General features: G+C 41.9%; 1 protein-coding gene across 1 annotated transcript; it reads left to right on the forward strand.

Annotated features, from left to right (window-relative positions):
- The first annotated feature begins 10095 nt into the window (after positions 1 to 10095).
- On the forward strand, positions 10096 to 11577 carry LOC137971196 (uncharacterized). The gene is made up of 3 exons (XM_068817960.1): positions 10096 to 10524; positions 10739 to 10922; positions 11057 to 11577. The coding sequence occupies exons 1-3, from the start codon at positions 10096 to 10098 to the stop codon at positions 11575 to 11577; spliced, it is 1134 nt and encodes a 377-aa protein (XP_068674061.1).
- The last annotated feature ends 3423 nt before the right edge of the window (positions 11578 to 15000 follow it).

Genomic DNA, 15000 nt, shown 5'->3' on the forward strand with positions numbered 1-15000 from the left:
CAACAAACTCTGTCTATGTGCCATTGTAAAGCAGTTAGGAGAGTTATAACGATCGAGGACTTGAGCCAACAGTTTCAGAAAATTTTAAGATCGTTGTTCATAAAATCATACGTAAAACCGAATTCGACAGAAATGTTTTGCTCATTCAAAACTCTCTCAAATCTCTTTAAAGGGCTAAGGAGAAGTATTTATCGCATCATTGATTTTTTTCTCACATTACGAAGCAAGTTTTTAATTTTCAGGGGAAAAGGAACGATACCATTTACGCCTAAATAATATAAACCAATCACACGCCGGGAAATATCGTTAAAACTTAATAAATAGTAATGCTGGTCATTCAGTTGATCCCATGCTCGGCCCTATGCATGGCTGATAAACGAACATGTTCTTTGTCCACTGCAACCGCCAACGATAATGTTTGGAAGGTTATGGTGAACTGCTTTTGGTGTTCCCCACAAGATTCGAAAGCGCGGATAATCATCATACTTGACGCGATCATTTAACTTAGCAATGTAGGACATACATTTACACATGTATATCTAATAGTGCTACTCTGCCGGAAATCCGAGCTAAAATAATTAAAGGTTTTGTATGTCTGTATGTTACACCATGTTCAAGGCAATCTTCGGGAAACTTGGCATAGAGCCATGACCATAAAGTCATCCTCCTTCCTGGCATGGATCAGAAATTTTCGGAATTTTATTCGGGAAGTTTGATTTACCTCTTTATTTTGGACCTGGGCCCGGGTTTGTTCAAAATCCCTTTAACGCTAATCCCTTAAAAATTAACCAAGGAGTTTATTTCTCTACTCCCAAATGCTGTTTAACGCTGATTTTCGGCAAAACTTTATATTAGAAGAAGTTAATCTTGAAAAAAAAAATGAACAAAAGAAACTTTTACCAAAAAGTTAAAAAAAAAATGAAACAAAAGTTACACTAATCCTGGATTAAGTTAATCGGCTTTCGAACAACCGGGCCCTGACGTTCCACAAATTTTGAAACAACCATTAGGGGTCATTGTGGGAGGCGCGGTGGCCTCATGGTTAGTGCGCACGACTCCGAATCGAGTGGTCCGGGTTGGGGTCCTGTGAATGGTTCGCGATCCCCTGGGTCTCGCAAGATTGCGAGGAGCGAACAGGAAAAACTAAGTGTAAGACAAACGCCGACTTCAACACCCCTTCGCAATAACCCGTTCAACACAGTTGAATTTTTCAATAAAACGCTACTACTTTTGATAAAAAGATATAAAAACTCAGTCAACAACAATGCAACTTTAGTACAATTGACTATCTCTAAATTAACTAATCGTGCTTAGATTTTCTTTATGCTTGTTTATATATTTAAATGACAACACTATTTTTCCTGTAAATACTCTACTTTGAATATTTACAATATTAAACAGTTTTTCCGTTTTCGCTTTCACTCTAAAACGCGGTACAAACCAATACAACTCACTCCCCTTCCTCCACCTTATTATATCTCTCAGATAGTACGCGCGCTTAAAACCTAAATTAGCGGGCCGTATTCTAATCTTAAATTAGCGGGCTCGTTTGCTTCTCGGTCCGTACTGTAAGTACGTATCCTCTTTCGCTCGACCGTCGATTTATTTCCTGCGCTTCGCGCTTTTGTCAAAACCAACGCTCAGCTTTTCCGTTTTCTTTTCACAAGAGCGGTACAGTAAAACCATTTCTCCTCGCTCGTTCCTCCACCGTAGACAAAGGGGTTTTTGTCTTGATGTACGGTTGGGGTCTGCTAAAGACTTTCAGCATTTTTGACTGATTGAGCGTTTCTGCCCTCCACTTTCTTCTAAAATTGGCCTTCCCTCTTGTCAACAACAAACCTTGCACCACTTCAACAACCAAACCCACGCCCACGACTTTTTACATCCATATATAGTTAAACTAATTTATTCAAATTACGACAAAACATGGTTTTTTTTAGATGACTACATAGACCCTTTGCTTATATGGCGCCTAATTTGAATAACAATACTTTCTACATCCTTAGCCTCGTACTTATGTTTCTAGACAAAGGATTTTTCACACATGAATGTGAGGCTTAGGATGTACATTGCCATTTATGCAAAGGGTCTATTACAACACTTAAAAGAAGTTCTATAACACTAAATCAGATAATACATAATAATACACTAGGGAATCGTACAATAGATAGTTAACACTCACACTAACGAACAAGACGAGTGGCTAAAACTATCTACAAACTGGTGACAAAAAAATAATAATATAATTAATTACGTGACAGGTCCTGACTGGGGAAATTGTGTTGTGTTCTTGGGCAAGACACTTTACTCTCACGGTGCCTCTCTCCACCCAGGTGTTTAAATGGGTACCGGCGAAATGCTGGGGGTAACCCTACGATGGACTAGCATCCCATCCAGGGGGGAGTATAAATACTCCTAGTCGCTTCATGCTACGGAAACCGGAGATAAGCGCCGCCCTAATGAGCCTTCTGGCTCGTAAGCTAGTGACTTTACTGACTTTATTAGGGGTCATTTTTCCATTCTCATTCGGGTTCGGGGACCCGTTTATTATTATTATTATTATTATTATTCTTATTATTCCATTATTATTCTACTACCTCCCTCACAGGATTATTCCACCGAATAATTTTTGCGACCTGGCTCTCATTGGATAAAACTGAATCACGTGACACAAGTATAATAAGATTGCCACGTAAATTGTTTTTTTTGTCAAATTCATTGTTCAAGACGTCAAAGAGGACCAATTCCCTGCGTGTAGCAGGTCATTCGTTTTTTCCGTTTGTAGTGTACCGGGAAAAGAGACTTCTGCCATGGGTCGAAACTCACTGTGTTGGGCATGCGCGGCGGTAACTTCGCCACCGAATCCCTCAACGGCGTGGTACTTCCCTTGTGTGTGGGCTTGCGTAAACCCAGGAAAGGTCTGTAAATGCAGTAACGCGGGACACGGTGTGCTCAAGAAACAGAACTGCAAATACATTTTGGAGCATGCGTTTTGAAGAGGTGCCAGTCCAAGGTTGTGGACGGACGGTTTGGATCACAGAGAGTTTCAACCCATGGCAAGAAATTTCTTTTCCCGAACTTGTCAGCCCAGTGGCAAACGCAAATGGCAAGAGATCTATGCTAGCAGGGAGGAGACGGATATACTTATTTGCATGTTAAAATTACAAAGCTTTGGAAAGTAAAGATTTTAAGCGACCTTGAAAACAAACTGAAAACTCTCTTATATTAAGTCCCATACAATAAAAATAAATGAAAGAGTCCCGAACATTCTCATTACTGTTACGCATAGTTGATTATTCACTCATGTAAAAAACAATGAGCTGGTTAAAGTAAGAGCAATCTAGGATTCACTTGACCTCGTTTGCTTCCTCGGTCCAAATAAATCACATATCCCCTTGTTGCGTGTAAAACTAACTCCAAAATGTACACAGGTATAAACAAACAATATTTGGGACCCTTACATCTTAAGAAGTTTTTCTTTTGAAACAAAGATCTCGGGGCGCGTACACGTCAATCGATATTTATAGAATAAGATTTCTACGTCTGCAAAAGCAAACCTACCTAAATATCAACGTGCCACTTGGACAGCAATGCACTAGGCGAGATCTGTACTCAACTAGCTTTGCTTTGAAATCCTTTTGAATGTGGGACAGAGGTTTTCTGTCTGACAAATCTAACTTTGTTTTTTATTTCAGGTGGGTTTCAGTAAAGAACTATGTCTGGTAGTGACACCAGAAATGCGACCAACAAAAAACCCGAAGTTGTCTTCACTCCTCGCCTCATCAGAATGCATTCCGTGGATCGTTGTGCTAATATCTGAATGTGGTAGTCGATAGTGGTCCTCAATCTTATCACCATGGGGCGGAATTCATGACACAGCGCCAGATGCAGCGCCGAGGTCGCTTTACATTTTTTATCCGAAATCATTACAGATGACTGATCTCTTGGCGGGGGTGTATTTCATTCCCCTTCAGATTGAACGAATCGGTGAACATTGTGATTCCTGGGGGTACACCTATGATGACAGTTTCTTGGGCTAATCTGAATCAAATTTGCATTTCTCCATATCTTCCTCCTTTGCTTCGCTTGCCAAATCTCTTGCTGTCCTCTTCGTTGGAACGCGCGCCCAATGCCACAATTACCGTCTATTCCAGGCATCTATTCATGAAGCAGACGCGTCTACTTACGTCACTATAGCGATCATTTGGCTGAGTAGCTATTATTAGAGAAGCTCTTCAAATCACGTTAGGAAAAATGCCATTTCAAGATCGCGGGAACATCCCTTTAGTGATAAATTCCGCTCTGTATATTGCATACTATTTACTATTTCTCCTTGTTGTATGCATTTGCTACACTTCAATTTTTATCAAGGTTCGTTTTGCCCGCGAATGAACCGCCTCGACGACGGAGTTATTATGAGAGAGCGCCAGCTATCCGCCATTTTGTTTGCTGTTACAGTTGCTTCCCTGATCACTCTCTTGCCTGTTATAACATATATATGTCTGGATTTGTTCCATCCTGATTTCACTTCGCTGAAAAGTCCTGTAAAGTTTCACCTGCGAATGTTCGCGCTAACATGTTTCATATCAAACTCGTTGGTAAATCCCATCATCTACGCCATGCGCATGCAAGGCTTCCGCACCGGCGTGAGAAATTTACTTTGCGGTGGCGCTCCTGCTGATGCAAACATGGCCGCTATTCCACTTTAAGAAAACCTGTAGCTTGCCCTTGATAGCGAACTGGAGCAATTTCAAGTTGAGCGTTTTGAAATTCAAACTGACCAATCGGCAATCGTAAGAGGCGCGCGCAATGTAGTGAGCCAATCCGAAGTCGATGTAGATTCCAGTGGCACGAAAACGCACGAGAGCGGGCTTTTTGGATCTTTATCTTGCCTCTGATTGGTTGGTGAAGAAAGTGAGGTACTCTATAGTTCAATCATAAGGCATAGCGAAGAAGCACTTTTAAGGATTCAACAAACTCTGTCTATGTGCCATTGTAAGGCAGTTAGGAGAGTTATAACGATCGAGGACTTGAGCCAACAGTTTCAGAAAATTTTAAGATCGTTGTTCATAAAATCATACGTAAAACCGAATTCGACAGAAATGTTATTGCTCATTCAAAACTCTCTCAAATCTCTTTAAAGGGCTAAGGAGAAGTATTTATCGCATCATTGATTTCTTTCTCACATTACGAAGCAAGTTTTTAATTTTCAGGGGAAAAGGAACGATACCATTTACGCCTAAAAGAATATAAACCAATCAAACGCCGGGAAATATCGTTAAAAATTAATAAATAGTAATGCTGGTCATTCAGTTTATCCCATGCTCGGCCTATGCATGGCTGATAAACGAACATGTTCTTGTCCACTGCAGCGATAATGTTTGGAAGAGTATGGTGAACTGCTTTTGGTGTTCCCAACAAGATTCGAAAGACCGGATAATCATCATACTTGACCGATCATTTAACTTAGTAATGTAGGACATACATTTACAATGTATATCTAATAGTTCTACTCTGCCGGAAATCCGAGCTAAAATAATTAAAGGTTTGTATGTCTGTATGTACACCATGTTCAAGGCAATCTTCGGGAAACTTGGGCATAGAGCCATGACCATAAAGTCATCCTCCTTCTTGCATGGATCAGAAAATTTTCGGAATTTAATTCTGGAAGTTTGATTTACCTCGTGATTTTGACCTGGGCCCTGTTGTTCAAAATCCTATTAACGCTAATCCCAGATTAAAAATTAACCAAGGAGTTTATTTCTCTACTCCCAAATGCTGTTTAATTTAACGCTGATTTTCGGCAAAACTTTATATTAGAAGAAGTTAATCTTGAAAAAAAAAATTGAACAAAAGAAACTTTTACCAAAAAGTTAAAAAAATGAAACAAAAGTTTACACTAATCCTGGATTAAGTTGATCGGCTTTCGAACAACCGGACCCTGACGTTCCGCAATTTTGAAACAACCATTAGGGGTCATTGTGGAATGCGCGGTGGCCTCATGGTTAGTGCGCACGACTCCGAATCGAGTGGTCCGGGTTGGGGTCCTGTGACGGTTCGCGATCCCCTGGGTCTTGCAAGATTGCGAGGATGCACTTTATGTGCAAGCAGTTTGCAATGTATTAAATGTTATTATTATACATCTGACTCACTATGATATCATGCTCAACCTCATCCAATAATTGTTTACTATACATATAAATGAATCCATTGAGGGGTGGGCACCAGTAACTGTTATCAGTCCTATAAGCGGACAACAGGGAACTACTGTGAACACTGGACATCTAGATGGAAGACACTATGTTTCAGCACTTCAGTTAGATTATTATTATGACAGTATTTCAGGTTATGAAATCAGCGGTGTTACCAATGTCAGCAATTATTCAGAGCCTGGTAATCATCGATTAATTAACGATGGCCAAAAATGATGTGACTGTCAGTAATAATTTCTACAAAGTAGTGGCAAAAAAGAGCTTACATGAGAGAATCTATCAAGCGGAAGAGACAAAATCACTTGAAGAGTAAGCAAAGAGCAAAACGCCAAAAAAAATCTGAAAATATTTAAGCAGCAAGGGAATAGGAAAAGAAAAGCAATCCAGAACATATCAGAGACCTAAACAGAAAAGCATAAAACCATTTAAGGGAAGCTATGCAGAGCTCAAGGCTAAACCAAACTGAAATTTGTCAAGGTCAAGACTCTATTAGGCATTCCATGTCAAAAGTGATTCAGTCTTTTTCGTGATAAGATAACACATGGCCCTGAATATGTATGCACTTGCTGTGATCAGTTATGGTTCAGATCATCTGTTTCTAAGTGTAACAGTATCAAGTATAGTGATAAATATTTGCAAGGTTTATTGAAGGAATGTATAACTGGCACAAAAAGTGTTAATATTACTGAATGGATCTGCTCTACTTGCTAAACCTGATGAAATTAACAATATGACCTGGCAACAAAAACCAGACCTTATTCAAAATTAAGGAAAGGTTACGTTTATACAAACGTTGGCCGTGTAGCACTTCACATTACACTATATTCAGTTAACTCTTATTCAAAATTACCCTGTCATTTGTGCAACGAACTTTGAACACATGGTACAGCTCTTTATAGAGGATGTGTTAAGGAGTAATCTTATGCCTATTGGAGAAATGGTATACTTATTTCACAGGGTTGAATTACAGCAAAGGGGATTGCCTCATATACATGCATTATTTTGGGTATCTAGTCGCATATGAGAGCCCACCATGCTGTTACACAATTATCCAACTATCAATGCTAATGCATAAAGAAAACGTTAGCCTGCCAATTTTAAACAATCGCGGTAACTTTCATATCCACGAGTAACGACAATGGCACTTTGATTATTATAAATTCAACAGAAATTGCTAGATCGATTAAAGGAAGGACTTACAAAAACCCTTCAGCTATGAAAGACTTTTAATCCAGCTTGAGTACTGTTTTTTGTAAATCGTGCACGTCGCTGGTATTAAAAGTAGAAAAATTCCTCTCGGTCACTTATATGTTGTTTTCGGCCCGTCTTTGTCGCGTTCCCTTATTTACTATAGTAAGTTTGTTGAGACAGCACATAATACAACTTGGAAATTATAATTTTACTGCTCTTGTCGAATTAGAACAGAATGATCTTCACGAGTGTATTCTTAACCTTTTCAGCTCCAAGGGATCCGTAAAGGGATACCTTTTTCACGCTTCAGGTAGCTTGCGTAGCGAGCGTTCCTGTTGGACAGAAGAGCTTCGAAACGATTTTCCGGAAACTGGCCGCCCGAAAGTTGGGGCAAGAGACTGAGGGAACGCTTGCAAGAAGACCCCCTTTTTTGAAAAACGCCCACCTCTTAATGGTTGACTTGACACACGCTGATTGACGTCTTATTAACAAATTAGCCAATAACAGATGTTAGTGACATTTCGAGTTGCGTTATGTTATGTAGGCCCTGACAATTATCACGTGTTTAGGTCATGTGACGTTGTTGAACTCGGACAATTATGGAACTTGGCTCGAGACTTGTCGAAATTTGTCGAAATAGTTTTGTTTCGTTAAAAGCTTACAGTCTAGGAATAGAAACTACAGTTTGGTCCTTCGGGAGCCGGATCTTTGCATCAGTGTAACGATTGGACTGTAATCGGAACCAGTATTGTGGAACTTTTAAGGGACTCGTTAGAACGTGGGAACATTTGGCAGGAATTATATCGAGAACTAAACTCGAGGAATTATGGATGGAAAAATAGAAGAGTTAAAGAAGGCAAAAAGAACCCTCAAGACAAGTATTACGAAGCTTCTGAACAAATTAGCGACGGAATTATCGACGAAAACGCCAAACAAGGAAAATGTCACTGAAAAGCCACAGGACATCGACAAGCGACGGGATGAATTGTTGGAGCTGTTGGACTCGCTTCAAACCTTGTACGGAGAAAATAAGCATGCATCGCTGGCAACTTCAACAGGTGATGAAGCGGATAAAATGATAGATCGTGTGGACAACGAGACAAAGGAAGCTCGGCTTTTCTTATCGCAAAGTAACAGCAAGGAAAGCGAACTCAAGGAAATAACACATTACTCGATCGGCACATTTAAGGGCGCACATGGCAAAGATGGTCACGTGGTCGATGCCAACAAACAGCTCATCCCAAAGTTTTCGGGCGACAAGAAAGAATATCAGTCGGCAGCTTTTTCCAGTTGTGTGGATGAAATAAATTTGTCAGCTCAGTTTAAAATGTTGCGGCTCGAAAGTTGTTTAGAAGGAGAGGCGGCCGAAACGGTGAAAGGGCTTGGTTATTCGGATCATGCGTACGAAGCGGCTAAGGCAAGGTTGAATCGAAAGTATGGGGGAAACAGGAGACAGGTTCAAGCCCATATCGATGAGCTACGTAAGATGAGGCCAGTAAACGCTGATAATCCAAGAGAGCTAGAAAGATTTGCCGACATAGTGGAGAGGACTGTGGTTTCTTTAAATGAAAATAAGAAGTATATTCTGACCTGGAAGGAGGAACACTGTATGCAATTGTGCTGGAAAAGCTCCCTCACGCTCTACTCAGCCAGTACTACCGATGGATTAAAGAAAAGGGAAGCGTGGAGTCTCTTGAAGAGCTGCGTGGCTCGGTTGCTGAGGAAGCAGAGTACCAGGTACAAGCATTAGAAAATAAGCATGGTTTGTCCAATGTTGGAAGTGTACGAGGAAAGAGCTCAACTAAGTCTTACTTCGGGACCACAGAAGAGAAAAGTGATCGTCCCTGTAAAGTGTGCAACCAAAAACACTCAATTTGGAAATGTGATATGTTCAAGGGAATGAATATAGAAAGAAGTGGGAGAAGGCGAAGAAATTTGGACTGTGTTTCCGTTGCTTGGGGAAAGGGCAACTTGGTGACTCATGTACTTGGAACAGAGTGTGTGGAATTGAGGGATGCAAGGACAGACACCATCGGTTACTTCCTGAGGAGAAAGTAGCTTCTGGGTCCATGGAGGGAAAGGCTGACACACCCATGGCAGTGGAAAACAAGTCCAGTACGTATGAAACAGTGCAAGAACATGCACAGAGGAGTATTGCCTTGCGTACTGTTCCTGTCATTCTGAAATATGGGGAGAGACGCTTGCAAGTTAATTTCTCCTCTCCCCCTCCCCCCTCTTTCTTTTTTGCCCTTGTCCCAATTTTCGCGCTGCCAAAACATCCAAATTTACGCGGAAACCCCACGCAAACGCTTGCTACGCAGGCTAAGGGTGTTACTGCCCAATTTGTGTGCAGTTCGCTTGGCAACATCATGCCAGACCGTCACAAAGAGACTTACCCACTGGGAGCTAATGCAGTTTTGGAACACTGTTACATGGATGATCTGATACCATCCGCACCTACAGTGGAATGCGAAGGAAACAAGAAAGCAGCTTAGCGAGCTAGGGGACTTGGCTGGATTTCATGTCTGTAAATGGATCTCGAATGAACCGGAGGTAATTGCTGACGTTGCGGAAGAAGACAGGACTTCCGCGATAGACCTGGAGAAGAGAGAATTGCCAATAAGCAAGACTCTGGGTGTTCGGTGGGCCGCCACAGCTGCCGAATTTTTCTTTAGACACTAGTTACAGTAAGATGGAGTTGAATTCACCAAGAGGAATGTTTTACGACCCATTAGGTTTCTTATCACCGTATGTAATCAGGTCCACGTTGTTGATACAAAAGGCATGGCTGGAGGCACGAGATTGGGATGAACTGTTGTCGACACCTCATCAGCGAGAATGGACAAAGTGGTTTCGAGAATTGGAGGATCTTGAACTTGTGAATATCCCAAGGTGTTTGAAAAACCCAAGTCCTGAGATGGAAGAACTGAGCATTCATACATTCGGTGACGCGTCAGAGAACGCATATACAGCTGTAGTTTACGCATGTCATGTGTATGAGGATGGCAATATCACTACTCGATTGATTATTTCGAAGTCAAGGCTTGCACCATTGAAAGCAGTGAGCATCCCCAGATTAGAACTCTTGGGTGCACTCATCGGATTACGATTAACAAGACAAGTTTGCTGAGATGAGTTTGCTCTGCACTTAAGATATCTACAAAAGGAGTGACCTATTCGGTGGACAGTATAAATGTGGGGTACTGGATCCAAGGTCAGAGTAGAGAGTATAAACCGTTCATAGCCCATCGTTTTGGAGACATTCATGACTTCTCCGCTCCTAATCAGTGGCGCTATGTTCCTACGGATGTAAACCCCGCCGACTTTGGAACTAGAGGCGAGACAGTAGAGGAGCACACGCTGACTTATGGTGGAATGGGTCCGAATTTTTCAAGAAGTCAAAACAAGACTGGCCAGAGTGCAAGTTTGACAAGCCAACGTCAACAGAGAACCTTGAACTTAAAGGAACAAAAGAAACAGGGACAAAGGATGCTATCAGTTACCAAATAATTGAAGAAGGTGAAGGAGCGGCTAGAGTCGGAGAAGTGTGGCGATTGGGCCCCTCAAGATTCTCGAAATGGTATCGAGTCAAAACAAAAGGAAAACTGGAAATTGGTTGGTCCGTGAGACAGCATGAGTGCGCCGCTTTACAGAGAATTGTAGAAAATCAGCTGAGCAAAGAGAGAAGGGTGAACTGAAGCCATTGGAGATTCAAAACGCTGAGGAATTTATCATTCGGGAGGTTCAGTCTAAGGTGTATGCATCAGAGATAGAGGCATTGAGAAGGAATAAGGAAATCCTAAGAGGAAGTACTTTGGCACCGCTTAATCCAGTATCAGTTAATGGCATTATGAGGTGCAACACCAGACTACGACATGCGGATGATCTCCCATATGATCTAAAGTGTCCAATCATACTCCCGAAGAGGAGGAATCATGTCACAGGACTGATCGTTAAGTACTACCATGAATTAGAGGGTCATCAGATGGGGCTTATCTATACGATTAATCATGTACGGGAAAAATACTTAGTGGTCCTTGTTCGTGAACAAGTGAAAAGAGTCATGAGAGAATGCTTTGAATGTGCAAGACGACTTCGATCAAAGCCAGCAAGCCAGCAAATGGCGCCGTTAGACTGCAGCAATCCTCCAGACCTTTCGAGATCTTTGCAGTAGACTTTGGATGACCTTTCCTAACCTAGCAAGGACGTGGGAGAGTGCGAGCTAAGCGCTATTTGTGTTTGTTTCTCCGTTTGAAGACCCATTGTTGCCACTTAGAGATGGCGTCGTCTTTAGACACTGATGCATTTCTTAACGCCTTTGTTAGAATGACTGCTCGGAGAGGATGGCTACAGCAAATGTTAAGTGACAATGGAACGAACTTTGTAAGCGCATCGAGGGAACTGCGAGACCTAGTCTCTGCTATAGACCACGACAAGATACAACGGATGACCTCCAATATAGGACTGAGTTGGAAATGGAACCCACCTGCAGCGCCACATTTTGGTGGAGTATTTGAATCTATGATCAAGTCAGCAAAACGAGCTACTTTTGCTGTACTCGGTGATGCACAAGTTAATGACGAGGAGTTGGAGACAATCTTCATTGGGGTAGAAAGTCTCTTTAACAGCTGTGAGTGATGACCCTAACGACGACCGTGTCTTGACTCCAAATCACTTTCTGATCGGGCAGACAGGTGGTGATTTTGTACCGGAGAGCGTTGACACCAAGCCATTTAATCCCAGAAAGCGCTTGAGAAGACTACAAGAGCTCATTCGGCACGTGTGGAACCGATGAATGAAAGAATATTTACCGCAGATTTGATCAAGACAGAAATGGTACTTCCGTAACCACAATTTGCAGGTTGGAGATGTTGTCATTGTTATTGATCCTGGAACTGTGAGGTGACTGTGGAATGTTGGGCGCATTGAGCAGACGAACCCTGGGCCTGACGGCCTTGTGCGAGTGGTGAACGTACGGGTTAATGGCAAGACCCTTAAGCCACCAATGAGCAGACTCTCTCCACTGGAGATTCGGGAGACCGAGGATTAATGTGTAATAAGAACACTTCGGAGAACTATGATCTAAAGTAAAGTATTTCAGATCCCCTGTCATTCGGGAGGGGAAAAGATGTTAGTGACATTTCGAGTTGCGTTACATTATGTAGGTCCTGACACTTGTCACGTGTTTAGGTCATGTGACGTTGTTGAACAAGGACACGAACGCTGGGGTTGAGTGTAAGTTCGTTTCTCCAGTTGTACGCTGCTTAGCCGGGAGCTCTTTGATCCACAAACCATTGAGGCGTTCCTCAGTGTCACAATAAGCTTGATCGATTTGGGGAGTCTGCTTGCACAAAGTGGACGATTTAATCGGAGACGGCAACTTCTCATTTTGCTGAGGTAAAGGGACATCTGCGTTTTCACGATTTTCTACATTTTCCGATATTTGGGGTTTAATGTCACGGTAAACAGTTTCCTCCTCGGCATCTTCAAAATCTCGCAAACGACTCTCAATACCTTCTGGGTCCCCTTTACCTTCAGTACGGATGTCAAGCTGATCTTCTAATCGCAATTTTTCGGCTTCGTATTTCAGTTCTCTTATGCGTCGGTGTTCCTGCAATTGCCTTTCCTGTTCGAGATTTTCGGCTCGCTTGCGCTCCTCTTCCAGTCGACGTTGAGCTTCTCTCCTTGCTTGTTCAACTTGTAGATCCATGACTGACACGTGCACGCCTCTCACTTTCACTGGCACGCGAGGGTGCACCATGACCGCTGGCTGACTCAAATCGGTGCGAGGGCGCATATTCACTACCAGCCTCTGAACTACCAACCTCTTTTTTATCGAAATTTCAATGATTTCGAGACACAAATTTGCCCTTTCGGCGGCATTTTCCGTTAGCGTGAGGTGCTCCTGCAATCCTTCAAGTTCCAAAAGTAATTCGTATTCTTCCCTGGCCCGCTCGAGTTCTTCAATTTTCGCGGCTAGTTTCCTTCGGCTTCTTCACGACTTCAGAAGCCTTTTCGCGAAATAATTTGCTCTTAGCCTTTTCCTTTCGAAAATTGTCAGAACGGCTGGGCCCAACGGGGACACGCATTTCTTATTCGTCCACATATTGCACGTGGTCGGGTTCATGATCAAGTTCATTCGACGACATTTCAACTCACAAACTCTTCATATCAAACCAAAATTCATAAAAGCAAACGTTCAGTGTTACGTACCATGAACCTCGCTCTTCTAAAAGATGTTCCGGAACATATCGGTAGTTTCAAGCCGACAAAAACAGTAAACTTTCGAGAGGATTTATTCTCAACAAACGACAACGACGTAATATAACACAAACTCAAAAACAGTACCAAGGTCAGTCCATCACGTGTAACGCAACGTGTCATGTGCCCGAGTTTTGGCGCGAACACCTGTTCTTGGTTTTTTTTTTTTTTTTTGAATTGAATTTCGTACATCATGACAAACATCTGAAAAATTAAGCTTTTTCTGAATTCTGTTGGCAAAACAGCCATTACATCTATAAAGTTAAAGATATGGCGCATTGACAGTTCTTGTTCCCTTTTCAATGTAAAACCGAGAACCGATTCGCTCAACTTCAACACACGATTCAAAACCTTCCACATCTTCCGCCGTTGTCTCCGTCACGCTAGAACTAACAAGAAACATTTTGGTCCAAAATTTGTCACCTGGCAATCCATTACGACTGTGCCGCACCAATTAGAAGCCCCCGTTCGAGGCTGAACGGGTTTTTCAAAGAATAGGGGGTCTTCTTGCAAGCGTTCCCTCAGTCTCTTGTCCCAACTTTCGAGCGGCCAGTTTCCAGAAAAACGTTTCGGACCTCTTCTGTCGAACAGGAACGCTTGTTACGCAGGTTACGTTTCACGTCTATGAAAGGACAGGGATTTCACTAGTCGAACGATATGAAAGGGTAGGGAAATCTGTCATTTAGGTATTTAAAAGGGCCTTTCATTACTTTCCAATGGAAGGTATACGAAAGGGGTATCTTTTCTGGCAAAATGGTATATAAAAGGGTAAGGGGAGCGGAGGCTCCCCGTATTAAACCTTTTTAGTACTCACCCTAGATGTTTTACAGAGATAAAGTACACGCTAGTCCTTCGCTCTAGTTCATTAGGCCTTTTAATTTGTCCACAATAAAACACTTCGTTTTTAATTTTTGCGCATTTGATAGACAGTTCATTGACATTTTACCTTTGATGACATAAACCTGATTGGCCAATGGTCACTAACAAAATCTGATTAAGTGAAGCTATGATCTTCGCAGTTATGAACGCAATTTAAGCAATTGCATAGAGAAGCCTGAAAAATTCAAAATTCTATTTTAGCTCCTTATAACTTTGTAAAATAATTAATCTACTTAGTTAAGACTTACCACATCGAGCGCTGACTGGCAAAGCCACCAACAGAACAAAACATCAAAAGAGGAAAACTATTTCGTTGACGATGCATTTCTGCATCGATAAAATGGAGTAAAATGTCATCATGGTCACCTTCTACTCACATTTTCTAATTAGGCCCTACTCAATATTAAATGGAGCTACGGTCATTTTAGAAGTCAAGACACATTGTCAGTTGATACTT

The sequence above is a fragment of the Montipora foliosa genome, chromosome 1, assembly GCF_036669935.1.
Source record: "Montipora foliosa isolate CH-2021 chromosome 1, ASM3666993v2, whole genome shotgun sequence".
NCBI lineage: Eukaryota > Metazoa > Cnidaria > Anthozoa > Scleractinia > Acroporidae > Montipora > Montipora foliosa.